At 55.4% G+C, this 17,279-nt stretch overlaps 1 protein-coding gene across 1 annotated transcript in view; it reads left to right on the top strand.

Annotated features, from left to right (window-relative positions):
- Positions 1 to 1,788: 1,788 nt before the first annotated feature.
- Positions 1,789 to 17,279, top strand: part of EML1 (EMAP like 1) — a 167,537-nt gene continuing 152,046 nt past the window's right edge. The window contains exon 1 of the mRNA XM_014790532.2: positions 1,789 to 1,836. Within this exon, the coding sequence (XP_014646018.1) occupies positions 1,809 to 1,836 (28 nt within the window). The 5' untranslated portion in view covers positions 1,789 to 1,808. The remainder of the gene's footprint in view (positions 1,837 to 17,279) is intronic.

Here is a 17,279-nt window from a genome sequence, read left to right as displayed (position 1 = left end):
TTATCACACAGAACAGCAACAGCCAGCCCAAAGGTGGACAGAGCCAGGACCAGGCACTGACCACAGGGAGGTCAGAGTTTGCGGAGTGGAGCACAGGGGCCCCTGGCCCGCCTTCAGGGGCAGTCAGACAAGGCTTCTGAGAGGAAGAGGAGGGGGAGGAGGACAGGGAATTCCTGACCAAGGGAACAGCACAGGCAAAGGCCAGGAGTCCTGGAACCACCTCATGGGGATTGAGTTCCTTTGCTGTTCTCTCTGACAGCTGATGTGACTCCGTGGTCCTCCCCACACCCCTTCTCCAGAAGGGAGTGCCATTGGAAGCATGATCGCCTGGCGCCTCCTGCCTTCACTCCCCAGGTTTCTGAGCTGAGAGAGGCCTCAATGCCGATGGAAGAGCTGCTGGATACCTCAGAATGCTATTCCATCCCCTTCTCATTGAGCCTCATGGACCCTGCAGCACCAGCACCTGCCCCCTCCTCCAGGAAGTCTCCCTGACTTCCTCAGCCCTAGATGCCTCCCCTACCACAAGCATCAACCCTCCTCTCTCCTCAGGATCACCACCACCTCCAGCCCCTGCCAGGGACCCCTGCCACTCTCCAGTCGAGCTTTCCCACCTCTGACTTTTCTTGCTGGTCTCTCTTCTGGAATGCCCTCTCTTCCCCTGAAAAAAAACTTCCTTGTCCCTCAAAGATGTAACTCAAATGCCAGCTCTTCCAGGAAGCCCTCCCGAATCTCTCTGATTGCGGTTGATAACCAGCCTCCCTGCCTTCTCTTTAAGCCACTTCACTCCCTCTGTGCTCTGCACGCAGAACTGGGGAGACCTCAGGCCCTGGGGGCCCCAGTGGAGCCCAGCCCTGGGGTGATGCCTCTGGGAACTCAGCCTAGAGCTCTCCACGTGCCTCATTACCCAGCCCTTGTGGGGACCCAGGAGAGGCAGTGGGTTGGCTTTTAGGCCAGCACACAGCAAGTGCATACTAAGTACTTGCTGAGGTGTGTTCTCTTGACCAATATTTCCTGAGCACCCACTCTGTGCCAGACACAGAGTCACATGGCTGCCCCCGGGGTCCATCTCCCTCCCCCCTCAGCCCCCCAACACACATGGAGCAGTCAGCACCCGGGAGGTACCCAGAAGTGCTGACTGCTCTGGGTCTGCCAATCGGTCAAAGGCCAGGGCTGTGCCCGCCTGTAGCCTGGGAGACGGACAGTGGATCCGGAGCGAGCTCCTGTCACGCCCCTCACTGGCCGGATGGCCTCTGGTGGGTCACTTAACCCCATCTGTGACATTGAGATGATGGTCGTGGCTGCTCCGGAGAGCCGAGCGGGATGACAAGCATGGCAGCCCTCAGCACGGCCCCGGCACCCAGCACGCACTCCATGGCGGTATCACTTGGGGTCACTCTTCTCTAAGCCCAGAAACGCCCCTGCCTGGCTGGGTGGAGCCACCCCCCGGGGGAGAGCGTGCAGGCACTCTGGGGTCCCCAGGGCTGGGGCTGGGGTCTCGGGACTGACCAAGCACCCAGGGGTGCAGCGGTTTCTCAGGCAACATTCTGAGGCTGCCTGGGAGAGGCCCGGGTGGGGAGGGCAGTGCCCAGATTTATCCACCAATAGCACGGGCTCCTGGCGCTGGAGAGGTTCTTATCTGCCCAGCCCAGCATGGGGGGGTGGCCGGGCGGGCTGGGGCGGGACGCTGCCTGGGGACTGGACGCGGAGCAGGGCCGGCAGCCCCAAGCCCCACCAAGTGGGAGACGGCCGCTGAGGGCTCTGAGCGTCCGTGCAGGCCGGTGGCCGGCTGCCTGCCCATCTCTTGCACCATGTCGGACGGCGAGGGCCCCTCGGCTGGTGAGTGGCAGCGCTATATTTACCCCCAGGGCTCTGGTTGCAGAGCCAAGGCCACTGGTCGCTGAGGGCACTGGGCCCCCCCGCAGGCTGCAGGCAGCTGTGGGGCTGGACCCCCTTCCTCCTAGCCTGATGCCTGGGGGCCTGTGCTCCTGGAGCAGGGAGCTTGACTTTCAAAGCTAAGTTCTGCCGCACCCCCCTGGCTTCCCGAAGGATGAGGCCAGAGCAGGAAGCCGTGCCTGCTGCAAACCCTCCGGCTGTCAGCCAGGGTATCCGGAGTTGACCCACATTGCAGCAGGGGCCTAGACTGCAGCTGGACCCCTGGGTGGGCTCGGGGTGCCACAGGCCCCTGGAACTGCGTGCAAATAAATGTGCATGGACATTTGCCTGGAGGCACGGGGGAGCCCACAGCTTCCGCCAGATTCCCCAAAGATCTGAGACCTCCGAGAAGTTTTGAGCCCCTGTCTGCCAGCACAAGGCAGGCTTTCCATGGGCCCCAAAATCCTCTAGGTTGGAAATGGCTGGCAACACAGGCAGGTGGGGGGATACCAGATACTGGGGTCTGCACACACGCCCTCTGCCCTGCCCAGGGCGAGGGGCTGTGATGGGGACTGGCTGCCGTGTCCCTGGCTGGCTGCCCCTGGCTCCTTTCAGTTGAAGACAAGCTCTGATGTGGACGTCCCCCCAAACCAGCCTTGAGTGGGCAAGGACTGGAGACAGCCTAATGCAGGGGGTACGTCGGGGACTCTGGAGTCAGGCTGCCCAGGTTCAAATCCCAATTCTTTCACCTCCAGACTGGGTGACCTTGGGCAAGTGGCTTATCTGCTCTGAGCCTCAGTGTCCCCAGGTGATTAAAGAGACAATGTTAAGGGTACCTAGTCCACAGGTGGTTGTGAAGATTAAGGTGATAATGTGTGAAAGCCTCTGTCGGTGCCTGGTGTGTAGTGAGCACTGAGTGGCGCCTTCTTGGAAGCAGCAGGTGGGGGGTCCTAGGCAGGAGCTCAGAGGCGCTGGGGCCTGTGCATCCTGGTCTGGCCCCTCCCGCCGGGCCTCCTTGCCTAAGTCACTGCACGTCTGTGACCCGTGGATTCCTTATCCGTCAAACACCGCCAGGGAGAATCTCAGGCATGACAAGCTGTCCCCGGGGGCCCTGGGATGGGTTGTGGGCAACAGCGGTGCGGCCCCACCCTGCGTGGTGTCTGATGGACAGTTCTAGTGCCTGGGCCAGGCCGAGTCAGATTTGGAACAGAGAGTGTGTGTGTGTGTTGGGGAGGGGGACACCGATGAAACTGGCCTGACCTCACCCTCTTCCGCCGGGCGCCAGTCGTGCTGGCTGCCAGGAATTGTCCACCGTGGCTCTGAAGGCCAAGGAGCCAGTATGGGGGCGGGGGGCGGCAGACAGGCCCTTTCTGGCTGGCTCTGGACACACCTGACACAAACCCGGAATAGCTCTCTCCCTCCACCAGAGACACGGCCCTGCTTTTAGCAGCTTGTAAAATCACCCTGGAGGAGTTGGGTATTTCAGGAAGGCCGGGACAATATTTAGCCTGTCGGGGCAATGGAATGGGTGCTGAGTGTGTGTGTGTGTGTGTGTGCGCGCGTGTGTATGCCCAGGAGGCCAGGAGAAGACATGGCCTTCACTGCCTCTCACCATCTAGGAGAGGGCCAGCTGGGTTGGGGGCCAGTGGGCCCATCCTGGCTTTGCCCACCCTGGCTTGGCAGATGGCCCTGGGCAAGCTTGGGGCTTGGCTTCCCACCTATAAGATACTGCAGGATGGCCTTTGGTCTCTGATGTGCTGGGCTTGCGATGGAACCCCATTGGCAGGAGTAAAGACTGTGCCTGGGTGCAGGGGTATATGTTTGCTTATGGGGGAGTCTCCTAGAGTGTACTGTCTGAAGTTCAAGTCTTTCTGGGATTCCTACCCCGCAGCAGCCATTGGGCCCAGGAAGGGCCCCATGTGAAATATTTCTGTTTTCAGTAACAATACCTGGGCCTGTGTCGACAGCAGGAAAATTTGAGCTCTCCACTCATGACCTGTGTGACCTTGGGTAGATTACTCAAGGGCACCGTGCCTCAGTTTCCTCATCCATTAAATGGGGACAATATAGGACATTAGCTCCTCAAGTTCCAGTGAGCATTAAGTGACCGAAAGTAAGTAACGCACTTAAAATAATGCCAGGCTTATTGTTAGCAGTTGTAGCTGCTGTTATAATTATTCGACCAATAAATGAGCTTCAACCCAAAGAGGAAAATGAAGGGACCAAATTATCTGCTGTGTCCTGTGTCCTGGCCATTTGGGACACATTGTCTGTTTAATCCCTGGAGGGGGTGGCATGAACTCCACTGTATAGCTAAGGAAATGGAAGCTCAGAGAGGCACACAGGCTTGCCCAAGGTTACCCAGCAGCTACATGGTAGAGCTGGGATTCGAACCCAGCTCTCTGGACCCTGTTTGCACAGAACCCACATTACATCCCCCTTTCAGGAAGTCGCCCCCTGCTCAGCCCAGGGAGCAGCTGTCTTGCAGGCCTTTTTGGGTCTCTTCTGAGCAACAGCCCTTCTCATTGTGAAGACGGCTAGCTCAATATTGCCTCCAATAATTTGGAACCTGTTAAAAAAAATGTGGTACCTTGTTAGGGTGTCAGAAAAATTCCGCAGAGCAGGAGGACCGTGGCAGGCGGTTGCCTCCAGGATTTATGGCCCCATGCCTGGGCAGGGGAGCCTAGAGGCTAAGGTTACCGGGAGTCAGCATTGTATTTATAGCAGGAGCTTGTCTGCACCGAGGACGGCCAGCCCGAGCACCACATCCAGCGACGGTGCCTCCTTTACAGTCGCCTGGATTCCAGGCCTGGCTCTTCCCCTCTCTTCCCTACTGAGGCTCAGTTTCCTCACCTGTAAGATGTGGCCTTGCCTCGTCCCTCCCTGGGCCCAAGACAGTGTCTGTAAGTGCTGGCACAGACCTAGATAGAGGAGCCCAGAAGGTGCTGGTTCCACACATCCTGGGTCTGTCAATTGTCTTTTCCTGCCTTTGACCTTGTGGTCTACCCCGCCCCCCTCTTGGCGGAACTCTGCAGGAAGATAATCCAGCCTCTGTGCTGTCAGTTCCCTCCATGTTTGGGAATGTTTCCAGCTAAGCAGTTTTACAATTCCAAGCACCAAAGAATAGGCTGTTGTACTCTCAGCAGACCACCGAATGCAGGTCCGTCAGAGCGCTGGGTTTGAATCCCCGTTCTGCCATTCCCTGGCTCTGTGACCCTGGGGGGGGCGCTTAACCTCCCTGAGCCTCAGTGAGGGGTGGACATTTGCCTTGCCTCAGAGGGTGTGGTGAGGATGGACAGCCCTAACCTGAGTAAGTGCTCAGCCAGCAGAGCGACCGTCTTTCTCCTTCTGTATAATCTCCCGCCAATCCCACTGTGCTCCCGGGCCACAGTCACCCCGTTTGTACATTGCCCTGAGTTCTGGAGCCCCCGGGGGACCCTGCAGCCTTGGAGTGTCCTCCCCTCCAATATCTGCTCCTCTTGTTCGGTAATAGCGTTGAACGGTGCCAACCTAGACACCCCATCTTGCTCACAGGATGCTGATGTTGGGAGATGTGTTTGGGTGGGGTCTATTGCTGTGTGACCTGGGACAAGCCTCCTTCCCTTGCTGGCCTGGAGAGGTTATTTGCATCTATTAGCAATGACTCCTATAGGCAAGCACTCGGCTCACACACGTGTCCCGTGTTCCCACCCCAGGCAGGGCTCAGGACCACCTGCTTTACGCTGGCTCTCGTCACAGCCCGTGAGCCTCCAAGCAGCAAATGAACAAATCCATGCTCCAGTGTCTGAAGTCCCCTCAGGGGCTTTTATATTTATGACAAGAAATACAGGTTAGAAGCAGTTGGGAATTCAACTTGGAAACAAAAGTTACCCACTTCTGTTCTTTTGAAGTATTGGGTCCATTCTAATTGAGCATTCTTGAGATAGCAAGCTAGGTTTTATATATTTGTTAATTATATTTTAAAAATGAAACAAAGCTGCTAGTGTTTGCAACCACTTATCTGTTTTTTCTTGAAACTGTGTAGTCAAAATAAAATACAGAAACTGGTGGCTGAGACAGGTCACAGATAGCCGTTGTCATCTGTAACTGCTGATTTCAAATTTTTGCATTCATCAGAACCACCCCTTTGTTTTCTACTGACTCTGTCACTCCGGACCAGCTCAGTGTGCTGTGGAAAAAACAAATCCCTGTGACTTAAAGCGACAAAGGTGTATTTCTTGCTCATGCAAAATCCATTGTGGGTCTCGGTGACTCTGAGGGCAGGTCGCCTACATAGTAGTTCAGTGTGATGCCTCCATATGGACCCAACCTTCTGCAGTCACGAGGCAGAGGAGGCCACACTGGCAATTAAATGCTCCCACCCCAAAGTGACCAATATTGCCAGTACTGGCATTTCATTGGCTCCCGCGAGTCACATGGCCACACCTAATGGCAGAGGGCTGGGTACAGCCAGCCATTAGTGAACAGTAGTAATATTGGCCCCCCGTTGACTTTTTTTTCCCATTTGGCTTTTTTTTTTTTTTAAGTAATCCATTTTAATTATGATGTTCGGAGCATATCGTGTGAGCTGTGGTCGGTAGGTGTCTGAAACTCGGTTCAAGAGTCGTTCCAATATGCAAATCACAAAGAAAGGGGCAAGATCTTTCAAAATGTGCTCTCTCCCGCAGACTGGAATTTGCATTTAAAAGCACAAAAACTAATTTCTGAAAGATTTGGTCACAACACTAGCAAGGAAAAGCATAACCAAGAGAAACATTGGCTGGCTGTTAATTGCCTAAAAGCTCTATCGATTTATTATTTGCTAAGGCAAAGAGGGAGTTGGGATGGATAGTTCATGAGCCCGTTTAATCAACGAAGTCAACAGATAAAAAAATGGGGTATGAGTTTAGAAGACAATAATTATAGAAGAAGATTGGAAAATGAAAACTACAAAGAGTCAGCTTCATCACGCTAATATAGACGCTATTTCCTTGATTCTCTGACACCATCAAATAGAAGCTGCACCATCAGTTTAATAGCAGGCTTTCCCAACTGACTTTTAATAGTATATAACTAAACAAATTTAAAGAAAAATTTGCAGCCCAGCAGAGGGCTGTGGCGATGAATAACATACATTGTTTTGTAGAATGAGATAAGACTTGGTTTAAAAATAATGTTTGCAAAAACTCGAGGTTGTCTCCGAGCCCTCCCCTAATCGGCGCAATTGCTAGAAATAAAACCGGAATTCGGTCTGGGATGTTGGGTTCCGCGTTGGGGATCAGACGCTCCTGCAGTTCTGGGCCCCGTGTTCCAACCTCTAAGCCAAAATGTTTAGAGAACGCTCTACCAAGTTTAAACACATCTTCTAGGAATCCTGCGTCATTTATTTCGGGTGGAAAAACATGTCAAGGCGCTGAGGCAGTTGCAGAAAACACCCTTCCTGCCGCTTCTGGCTGAAGGGCGAGCTGGCCGTCTGAGCGGACGGTCGGAGGCGGCGGGTGCTCGGTGAGCACGTGCCGTGTGAGCACGTGCCGTGTGCACGTGTCCCGCCAGGCCTGCGCTGTGCGGGAGGAGCTGGGGCTTCGCTCTGGGTGTCCTCCTCCGGGACTGGCCTTCACCACTGAAGAGGGGTCTTCAGCCTCCTGGTCCATGGGGTTAATAGAAGTGGAGAAGGGGGACACACCCAGCACGGAGCCTGCAGCCAGAAGGCGCCTAGACCCCCTCACCCCCTCTTAGGCAGACAGGTGGTCGTGCAGGGGGCTTGGTGCTGCTTTGATGCGGCTCTGGGGGCCCCCCCTGCAGGGAGGGCAGTGCACAGGGAAGGGGGTCCCGTCTCATCTTGCTTAACTTAATTTCGCTGAGTCAGGAGTGTTAGACCTGCAAAAATACCCACTCCCGGGGGCCGCCTGGTGGCGTAGTGGTTAAGTTCGGCGCTCCACTTCAGCAGCCTGGGGTTCGCAGGTTCGGATCCTGCTGTGGACTTACACACCACTTATCAAGCCATGCTGTGGTGATGTCCCACATATAAAGGAGAGGAAGATGGGCACGGATGTTAGCCCAGGGCTGATCTTCCTCAGCAAAAAGGGGAGGACTGGCAATGAATGTTAGCTCAGGGCTGCTCTTCCTCAGCAAAAAAAAAAAAATCCACCCAGTCCCTTGTCCCCCATGGACTTTCTTCCCTTTTCTTTCTATCTTGAAACTTGTGGAGCTTGTTGAGAGAGGAGGAGCCCCAGCCACGACCCCAAACCGGGGGGTGAGGTGTCATAAATAGGTGTCATCAGGACTGCCAGTTGTGACATCCACTGTACGTGTCCTGGTGGCTGTGAAGAGCCCTGCTCACCACCAGATCAGAATGCAGATGGCCAGTGCTCGGCAGGGGGAGCGACCGCAGCCTGGATTGCCCTGGGTCCTGTGGATCTGTCAGGGCGGCCTTAGCCCCAGAGCAGCAAGGAGAGCAGGTCACAGGGTTGGTGTCACTGTGCCCTGCCCGCTCAGAGCGTGTGGGGGCCCCAGGCTCCCAAGCCTGCCCTGACGCTGTGGGGAACTTGGAGGGGTGCAGCCAGCCCAGGGAGTTGTGCTCAGGTTCCCCCGAGTCCCACAGGGAGGACGAAGGGAACAGCCAGTGACGCTCAAGGCTGCAGGCTCTGTGGAACGAGGCCTGGGTCCCAATCCTGTCTGCATCCCTTTTTTCTTTTCTTTGGTAACAGCTTTATTGAGATGTAATTTACATACCATACAACTCACCCATTTAAAGTGTACAATTCAGTGATTTATAGGATAGTCGCAGAGTTGTGCATCCATCACCACAATTTTAGGACATTTTTATCACCTCAAAAGAAACCCTCTACCCATTAGCAGTCACCCTCACCCCCAGCTCCTGGCAACCACTAATCCACTTTCTATCTCTATAGATTTTCCTATTCTGGGCATTTCATATAAATGGAGTCATATAATACGTGGCCTTTTGTGACTGGCTTCTTTCACTCGGCATAATGTTTTTAGGTTCCTCCATGTGGTAGCGTGTATCAGTACTTCACCCCTTTGTATTGCCAAGTAATATTCCATTGTATAGTTATATACCACATTTTATTTACCCGTCCATCGGTTGATGGACATGTGGGGTGTTTCTACTTTTTTGGCTGTTATGACTAATGCTGCTGTGTACACTGTGTACAAGTTTCTATGTGAGCATGTTTCATTTCTCTTGGGGGTATACCTGGAGGTGGAGTTGCTGGGTCATACGGTAACCCTATGTTTAACTTTTTGAGGAACCGCCAGACTATTTTCCAAGGTGGCCGCACTGTTTCCATTCCCACTCACAGTGCATGAAGTTTCCAATTTCTCCACGTCCTCACCAACACTTGTTGTTACGTGTCTGTTGATTCTAGCCATCCTAGCGGGTGTGAAGTGGGATCTCACTGTGGTTTTGATTTGCCTTTCCCTGGTGACTAATGATGTTGAGCATCTTTTCTTGTGCTTATTGGCTATTACCTCTCGGCTCTGAGACCTTCAGCCTCAGTTTCCTCATCTGTAAAATGGGGACGATGACGGCGCCTGCCTCCCAGGCTGTGAAGACGATGCAGTGAGATGGTTCTAGGGTCCTGGCACAGGGTGGCTGCCCAGCAAACGTTTGCTGCCTGAGCTGCAGGCTGGGCTTACAGTCCCTCCTCTGAAGGCTGTTATGAGGGAGGGACATGGAGGAAGCGGGGAATCTGGAAGATGCTGCAAGTTCTGAACCCCTTTAGAAAGGGACAAACATCAGAAGGCACCGAGTGACACTGGCCCAGCCTTGGCTGATATGCTCCCGGGCTTTGAAGCTCTGCTGGGCAGGGCAGGCAAAGAGATCCGGCCGTGTCTACACAGCCCTGGGGAAATCCAGACAAGGCAGGTGTCCAGACCACACATTCAGTGGAGACAAGCCTGGCTCGTCATTCGGGTTTCCGGTGAGGGGGCACCTGTAGGTTTTCTTATGGTGAGTTACTTGCCCTCCTCCCCTTGGTGGCTCCCCGAGGGGGTGACATCGGACTTCCTGGACTTGCAAGATTGCATCTGTCAATGGAGAGCTCTGGAGATAGGCCAGCAGCATCCTCCCCTGAGGTTGGACGGGAGCCTGGGGCCTGGCGGAGGTGACATCTGATGGTCGGCTGATTGTGTAGCTGTAACCCGAGCAGGGAGCTGGGCAGGAGGTGCAGGACGCAATCAGCTCAGCACCGGTGGAAAAAACCCACCTCCAGACGGCAAGCTCATTAGGCCCCCAGAGGGAAAACTCATGTTCTATTCTGGAACCCAGTGGGGGAAATGAGGAGAAACCACCCTGATGGCCCTGGATGTTCAGTTGAGTCTGTAACCTAGGGGAGATGGGCCATATTTGAAGGGGACTCCAGGCTCTGGGGCTGGGGGTAGATGCCGCAGCAGGCGGGAGTCCCAGGCTCTTTCCTTGTCCTGCCACTGTGCCCACAGCCACTCAGGGCAGCAGGTGAGGAGCAGGGATGGGGGCGTGGCTGGGGAATCAGGCAAATTGGCACTGGCATTCGAGCTCTGCCACCTGGTGCCGTATGATCTTTGCAAGTCATATAATCTCTCTGGGCCTTTGTCTCCTCGTGTGCAAAACGAGGCTGATGATACCTTATAGGAGTGCTAACCGTGAATGAAATAGCACACGTGGTCAAGGGCGGCGGGGATTCTATCAGATAGAAGAAAAGCTTCCATTCTATGCATGTGGCTTATTGGGAGAGGCTCTCAGGAGAAAGCAATGAAGGAGGGAGGAGGCAGGGTAGGGTTTCCGGTGAGGTCTAGCTTTATTTTATTCATTGTCTGTATTCAAACTTCATTCCCGTGAGGGCGGGGACCGCACATTCCTTGTCTGCAGCTGGTCAGATGTTTGTTGAATGACTGATGGACTAAATGCTCCTGCTGCCTCCACTTCGGTGCCCGGTCACCCAGGACCTTCCCCACAGCCTGATCCCAAGGGAGCTCTGGAGTGTAGCCCAGACCACGGAGTCTGAGGCAAGAGGGCTTTTGCACCCCAGCCCCAGTGAGTCGGGTGGCTTCCATCCCCAGGGGCCTGTCTGTCTTCTCACCTCCTGCCCTTGCACAGTCTGGCTGTGACACTGTGTTAGATTCCTCTGGCTGCTGTCACAAATGACCACAAACTTGGTGGCTTAAAACAACAGAACTTTACTCTCGCACAGTTCTGGAGGCCCGAAGTCCGAAATTAGTTCACTGGCCGAGTCAAGGTGTCAGCAGGTTGTTCCCTCCAGAGGAGAATCCATCCCGGGCTTCTCCCAGCTTCTGGCTCCAGGAGCTCCTTGACTTGTGGCCGCGTCCCTCCAGTCTCTGCCTCCGAGGCCACATTGTCCTCTTCTGTGCATCAAACCTCTGCGTCTCTCTGATAAGGATACTTGTGACGGCATTTAGGGCCCACCTGGATAATCCAGGACCATCTGCCCATCTCAATATCCTTAATTGAATCACATCTGCAAAGACCCTTTATCCGCAAGTGGTAACATTCAGAGGGTCCAGGGATTGGGTCCTGATATCCTGGGGGTCACCCTTCAGCCCAGGCACCAACACAGGATTCCTCAGAGAAGCTTGTAGCCTCCTAGACTCTGGCGGGGACCCAGGGAAACGGCCTCAGGGCCTCAGATCCCCCCAGGTGGCTTTGTCCCTAAGGGAGAGCCAGCCCCTCCTTGCTTGTGACCCCTGCCCTTCTCCCTCCCTCTCCCAGCCCTGTGCCCTCCAGGCTTTTCTCTTGATATGGAAAGGGGAGTTTTGGGATTAGAAACCCTTTTAATCTTTCTATGAAACCTGGATTCCAAGTCTATTGTCTCCAGAAGGACCCAGAGTCAAAGCTGAGTGTCCCAGGGAGCTCAGCCTCAGTTCAGGGCCATAACCTCTGCCCTCCAAGGAGTGGCCACTGAAGGTCCCACAGAAGCTGGGGGTGGGCAGGGGAGGAGTCACTCTGCTCAGAAGCTAGTGCCTGGCTCAGAGAAGATGCTGGACAGGAATTAGTTCCCACGCCTTCCGTCTTCCAGGCCTCAGTTTCCCTGTCTGTGATATGAACCAGTCTGGAGCTGGAGTCTCTACAGACCTTCCAGGTGAAGTACCAGGGTCTGTGAAGGGGAATTTAAAAAGAAAATAAAAAGAAACTACACAATCAATCTTTCCCTTAGCCTCCAATCACGTCCTGAGTGCCCGCTGTTGGCCAGGGCACTGCTGGGTCTGGGGGCACAGAGGACGGTCTGTCACAGCCAGACAGGGAGACGAACAAGCAGAGGGACAGCGAGAGCCCAGTGAGCCGTGTGCTGTGACTCGAGAGTCACCAGGGATGGGCAGGGACGGCTTCCTGGAGGAGGTAACCCCAGGCTGGGTCTTGAGGGATGAATGGGAGGTAACAAGGCAGGGCAGGGTCTTCCAGATCAGAGGGCAGCATGGGCGGTGCAGGGGCGCAGCTGTCCAGGGCCCAGGGAGGAGCTGAGCTTCCAATGTGCTAGAGACAGCCTTGCGCGTGGGTCTTCCTATTACAAAGTGAGTCCTCAGAGCAAAGCCTGCTACCAGGAAATCCTGGGTGACCCAGCACAGAAGCAGAGGCAGCAGCAGCATTTATTTAGTCCATCAGTCATTCAACAAATATTTACTGATCAGCTGCAGACAGAGAAGACGTGGTGGTCCCTGCCCTCACGAGGCTGACACTCGAGTGTGCGGACAATGAACAAAACAAATAATCAAAGTACGTACGATGGTGATGGGGGTGATAAGGACGGAGGGCGGTGAATCAGGGAAGAGAGAGAGCAGTGCATGGAGAGCAGTGCCGGGGAAGGGCTTTCTGAGAAGGTGACACTTGAGAAGAACCTGAGGGCCATGAAGGACAAGCCCTGGGAGTATCTGAGGGAAGGTGTTCCTGGCAGAAGAAATAGCAGATGCAAAGGCCCTGAGGTGGGAGTGCATGGTCTTTTCAAAGAACACCAGCGAGGTCAGTTTGGGCGGAGCGAACCAGAGAGCTGTGGGAGATAAGCTGAGAGAGGAGGGGGCGGGAAGACTGTGAAGGGCCTTTCTGCAGTCCTCGAGGTGATGAGGGGACGGTGGCTTTGACCCTGAGTGAGACGGGAGCCATGGGAGGGTTTTGAGCAGAGGAGTGATAAGGGATCTCACTTGGGTTTTACAAGCAAGGGGCAGCAAGTGAAGATGTTAATTTCCAGTGATTCTGGGCGTCAGAAGATAGATGTCAAACCCAAGTCCTCTCTGCCAGCCCCTGCTGGAGTCATTGATGACAGAGTCCCAGATGGAGTCCTCCAGAGGCGCTGTTCATGGGCCACCAATGATGTTTAAAATGTCATCAGCAGGCTCTCTTGGGTCAAACGCGCTGGGAACTCGAGTTCTTTGCCCTGAGGCAGCGCAGCCCCGGGCAGATGCAGCTCTTCTTATACGAGGAAGACACTCCAAGTGCCAAGTCCTTGTCACTGGACTCCCCCACGACAAGGTCTTGAACGATGACACACACAGTCCCACATGTGAACACACGCACAGGCACACACACGTGGACACACGCACAGGCACACACTTGTAACATGTAGTCCACACTGGGGCTGCCGGATAGAATTCGGGTGTCCAGTTACATTTGAATTTCAGGGCAACAACAGATAAATTTTTAGTATTTAAGTATAACCCAAATATTGCTTCTATTGGGAACTAAAGCATCCCCCAGCCCCAGGAGCACTTCTGATGGTGATGGTTCTGCATCTTTCAGGATGCCAGGACTGAGGACTGAGCTGGTTTTGAACCCCCTCCCCAGCACCTCTCTGAGCTCAGTGGTTGGAGCTGCATAGGGTTCGGATCAGAGTGCGGGGGGTTCAGGCCCGAAGCCTCCCTCCCAGGGCAGCAGAGACTGTCCTGGTCCTGCTGATGTGGGAAGGCTGCCTGTGAGGTGCAGACCCCAGGGGAAGGGCGTGTCCCCAGGGAAGCGGGGCCTGCATCCACACTTAGGGACTCTGGGCTGCCCCGTCTGGGTCTCCAGAGCCTGAACCTGCTTTGGCTGATGAACCGCATCTCACCAAGTGACAAGGGCAGTGATCTCCCCTGGGTGTCCCAGCCCCCCTTAAAGAAGTGATTTACAGCCCTGAGAAAACAGGGTTGGTGAGAGAGGATGCACAGGCGGAGGGCTGACTCCAGGAAGAATGGGCTGCTATCTTTTAAAAACACACATTAAAAAAAATACCCACACTGGTGCCGGCCCTGTGGCGTAGCGGTTAAGTGAGCGCACTCTTCTGCTGGCAGCCCAGGTTTGGATCCCAGGCACACACTGAGGCACCGCTTGTCAGGCCATGCTGTGGCAGCATCCCATATAAAGTGGAGGAAGATGGGCACGGATGTTAGCTCAGGGCCAGTCTTCCTCAGCAAAAAGAGGAGGATTGGCATGGATGTTAGCTCAGGACTGATCTTCCTCACAAAAAAAAACACACACACACACATTTTAAAGCAGCAATTTTTTAAAACAGTGAAGGCTGAAAAAGGAAATAAACTAAAATGTGTAGATAATGGAAGAAATACTCAAGAAAGCTGAAAGGCAGGGTATGTAATAGAAAGATCAAGGCCTTTGGTGGGAAATGGCCCAGATTTGACTCCCTGCTCTGTCATGCATGGGCAAGCGATTGCACCTGGCCTAGCCTCGGTTTCCCCATCTCTAACCCGAGGCCCACCTGGCATGGCCATGAGAAGGAGGCAGGGAAAGTGGCATAGTGGGCACAGCACACGGGGAGGGGGTCCTGCCTGCAGAGATGTGTGGTGTTGAGGTCTTGTCCCTCAGGGAAGCACCCCCAGACCCCACCTGCCCTCTCCAAGGGGCCACCTCTTGTCTCAGCCCAGTGGCCCGGGGTCCCTGACACTCCATCTAGTGGGACCCTTCAGGGAAAATTCCTCATTGGAGTTAAGTCCCAGCCCCCCAGCCTGTCGCACACTGGCCCTCCCTGGGTGGTCTGACCCTTCCGGCCACCCCAGGCTCCCTGCCTAGCACTGCCCCCGCCCCACCCCCTCACACCCAGGGCAGCCAGGCAGACGGAACTCTCCGCTCCCTTTCTCACCTTTTGGCACTTGCCAGTGCCAGGCCCTCTTCCCAGAACAGTCCTCCTCCCCTCCCACCCTCTCCTTCCCCGCAGGGAGGGGCCCCCTCTGTGTGCCTCCATTACTCCCCATGTCCCCTCACTAGATGGTGACCATCTTGAGGGCAGCATCCACACCCAAGTCCTCTCTATGCCCAGCAGCTGGCGCGCAGTAGGTGCTCAACAAATGGTCTTGTAATTCTCTGACGCTGCTGGTCATTGTTCCTCCAACGGCCCCTAGGAAGCAGTTAGAGTTGAGAGCTGCCTATAAGACCCCTCACGCACACTCTGTTTTCTCTTCCCCGAAACCCCATCAGCTGGGTAGTATTATCACTCCCATTTTATGGACAAGAAAACTGAGGCTCAGAGGGTGTGGACCATCAGACGGCCAGATCATGAGGCATGAGGGTTCAACTGCAGGGCTGCGGGTGGCAAAGCCAGAGGGTTTCCAGTAAGTGCCCGCCCTCCCATGCCCACATCCGGGACGCGCCTTGGCCCTGCCCTGCGTCACTGGGGGCTCATGGACAAATCCCTACCCCTCTCTGGCCTCATTCTCCCGATGTGTAAAATGGGGTGGAGCTGCAGTTAGTGGTCCCTAAAGTGCCTCCCCACGGGCGCTGTGGGGTCCAAGACACAGCCACACTTTGTTCATGCACAGGCGCCCCTGGAGTGCCAACCCTTAGAAGATGTTTATTTGTCCAGCACTAAGCTGCTTCTTGTGACATCATCTTAATCCTGTGGCAGGCGGCGTCATCAGCTTGGCGGGGTCTGCCTGGGCAGGGAAGGGCCCCCACCTCCCAGCCTGGAAAGCAGCCTCCCCTGCCCCCCAATTCCCCTCACGGTGGCACATGTGACCCTCGGAGACCACGGGCATCCCTGGGGCCCAGAGGCTCCGTCAGACCTCTGGGGAGGGCCTCGACTCGGCTCCCAGGCTGGCCTGCCTGGGTCCCCATGCTGGAGAAAGAGGAAGGGTAAGAAGGGGCTGCATGCTGGCCTCCCGGAGCACCCTTTGGTGGCCTCGCAGTTTTGTTCTCTGCTTTCGATATCTGCTTGACTCTACCAGGAAGTTAGAGGTGGAGGTGTGGGCGGGCAGGGTTTGCACACACGAATTCACTTCTTCCAAGTCTTGTTTTGAGGACAAATGAGTCAGCTTGGCATCCCTGCCCAGGGCAGAGAGCCATCCACCCGCTGTGTGGTCTGAGCGGGCCTCAGTCTCCTCACCTCTAACACGGGACCAGTGGCACCAGCCCTGGGAAGTGGGCATGGACCCGACAAGGCCATGTGTAAAGCCAATGCCGCCCCCGCCCAGAGACCCAGCAGACAGCAGGCACCCGGGCCCGGGCCCATGCAGTGTCACAGGAGAGACAGGTGGCCACGAGGAAAAGCCACGGCCGTAATCCTGCTAATGGTTTATCTCCCTTTCGTGAGAAGGAGGTCCAGCCTCCCACACGGGGCCAGGAACAACAGGCCTTTGTGCTCCGTCGGGAAATGGAGATGCAGCTCAGAGGAGGACGAGTCAGGTGTTGGCTCCTTATCTTTCCTGGCAAAGCCGGGGCCTCCGGGCCTGGTCCCCGCTGGCAGCCAAAGGGAGGCGTGAATAATAGAAGGGCTGGCACTGGGCTCCCAGCCACCTGGGCTGTGTCGGGGAGCTGTGGGGATCAACCACGAGGGATGTTCAGCCTCAACGGCAGAAGGATCCTAGAGGCGTGGAGGAGCTCAGGGCTGGAGGAGGGGATTCAGAGAGGGGCTGGGCTGATGCTGCGCAGAGAGGGACGGTGTCCCTGCATTGGTGTTACTGTGAAGGCCCTGGGCTTAAATCTCAGTCTCGTGAGCTGTGTGCCCTTGGGCAAGACACCTAACCTCTCTGAGCCTTCCTCTCCTTGTCTGACATCCCACCTACCTCCTGTGATGGTTTCAGGGGCTCCAGAAGAGGGCCTGCAGAGTGCCTGGCACACAGCAGATGCTTGGCAGTGGCAGCTATGGAAGAAAGCGCTCAAGGGGTGGGGAACAGAAAATGTCTGTTCCATTACAGCTCCAGACTGGCAGTGTGGCACTGGGCCAGCCTCTTTCCCATCCTGGGGCCACTTCCTCTCCTGGGAAAGAGGGGCCTCTCCTGGTCCCCCCAAAGCTTGCGGGACTCCATTTCTAGTTTACACTGGTGATGACTGGCTCCATTCGCGACCCCCCTATGGGGCAGAGGTGGGAAAGCTGAGAGGTGTGTCTGATGGCCCAGCAGGGGCTGCTGGAGGAGGTGTGACCTGAAGGAAGTAGGGGGCAGGAGCCAGGCCCTGGCCCAAGGGTCAGCACAGGGAAAGGCTATTTCACAGATGGGGA

This window comes from Ceratotherium simum, chromosome 24 (genome assembly GCF_057802395.1).
Source record: "Ceratotherium simum simum isolate JZ-2026a chromosome 24, ASM5780239v1, whole genome shotgun sequence".
In the NCBI taxonomy this organism is placed as follows: domain Eukaryota; kingdom Metazoa; phylum Chordata; class Mammalia; order Perissodactyla; family Rhinocerotidae; genus Ceratotherium; species Ceratotherium simum.
The sequence above is the reverse complement of the archived record's forward strand: the minus strand, read 5'-3'. Positions and strand labels throughout refer to the sequence as shown.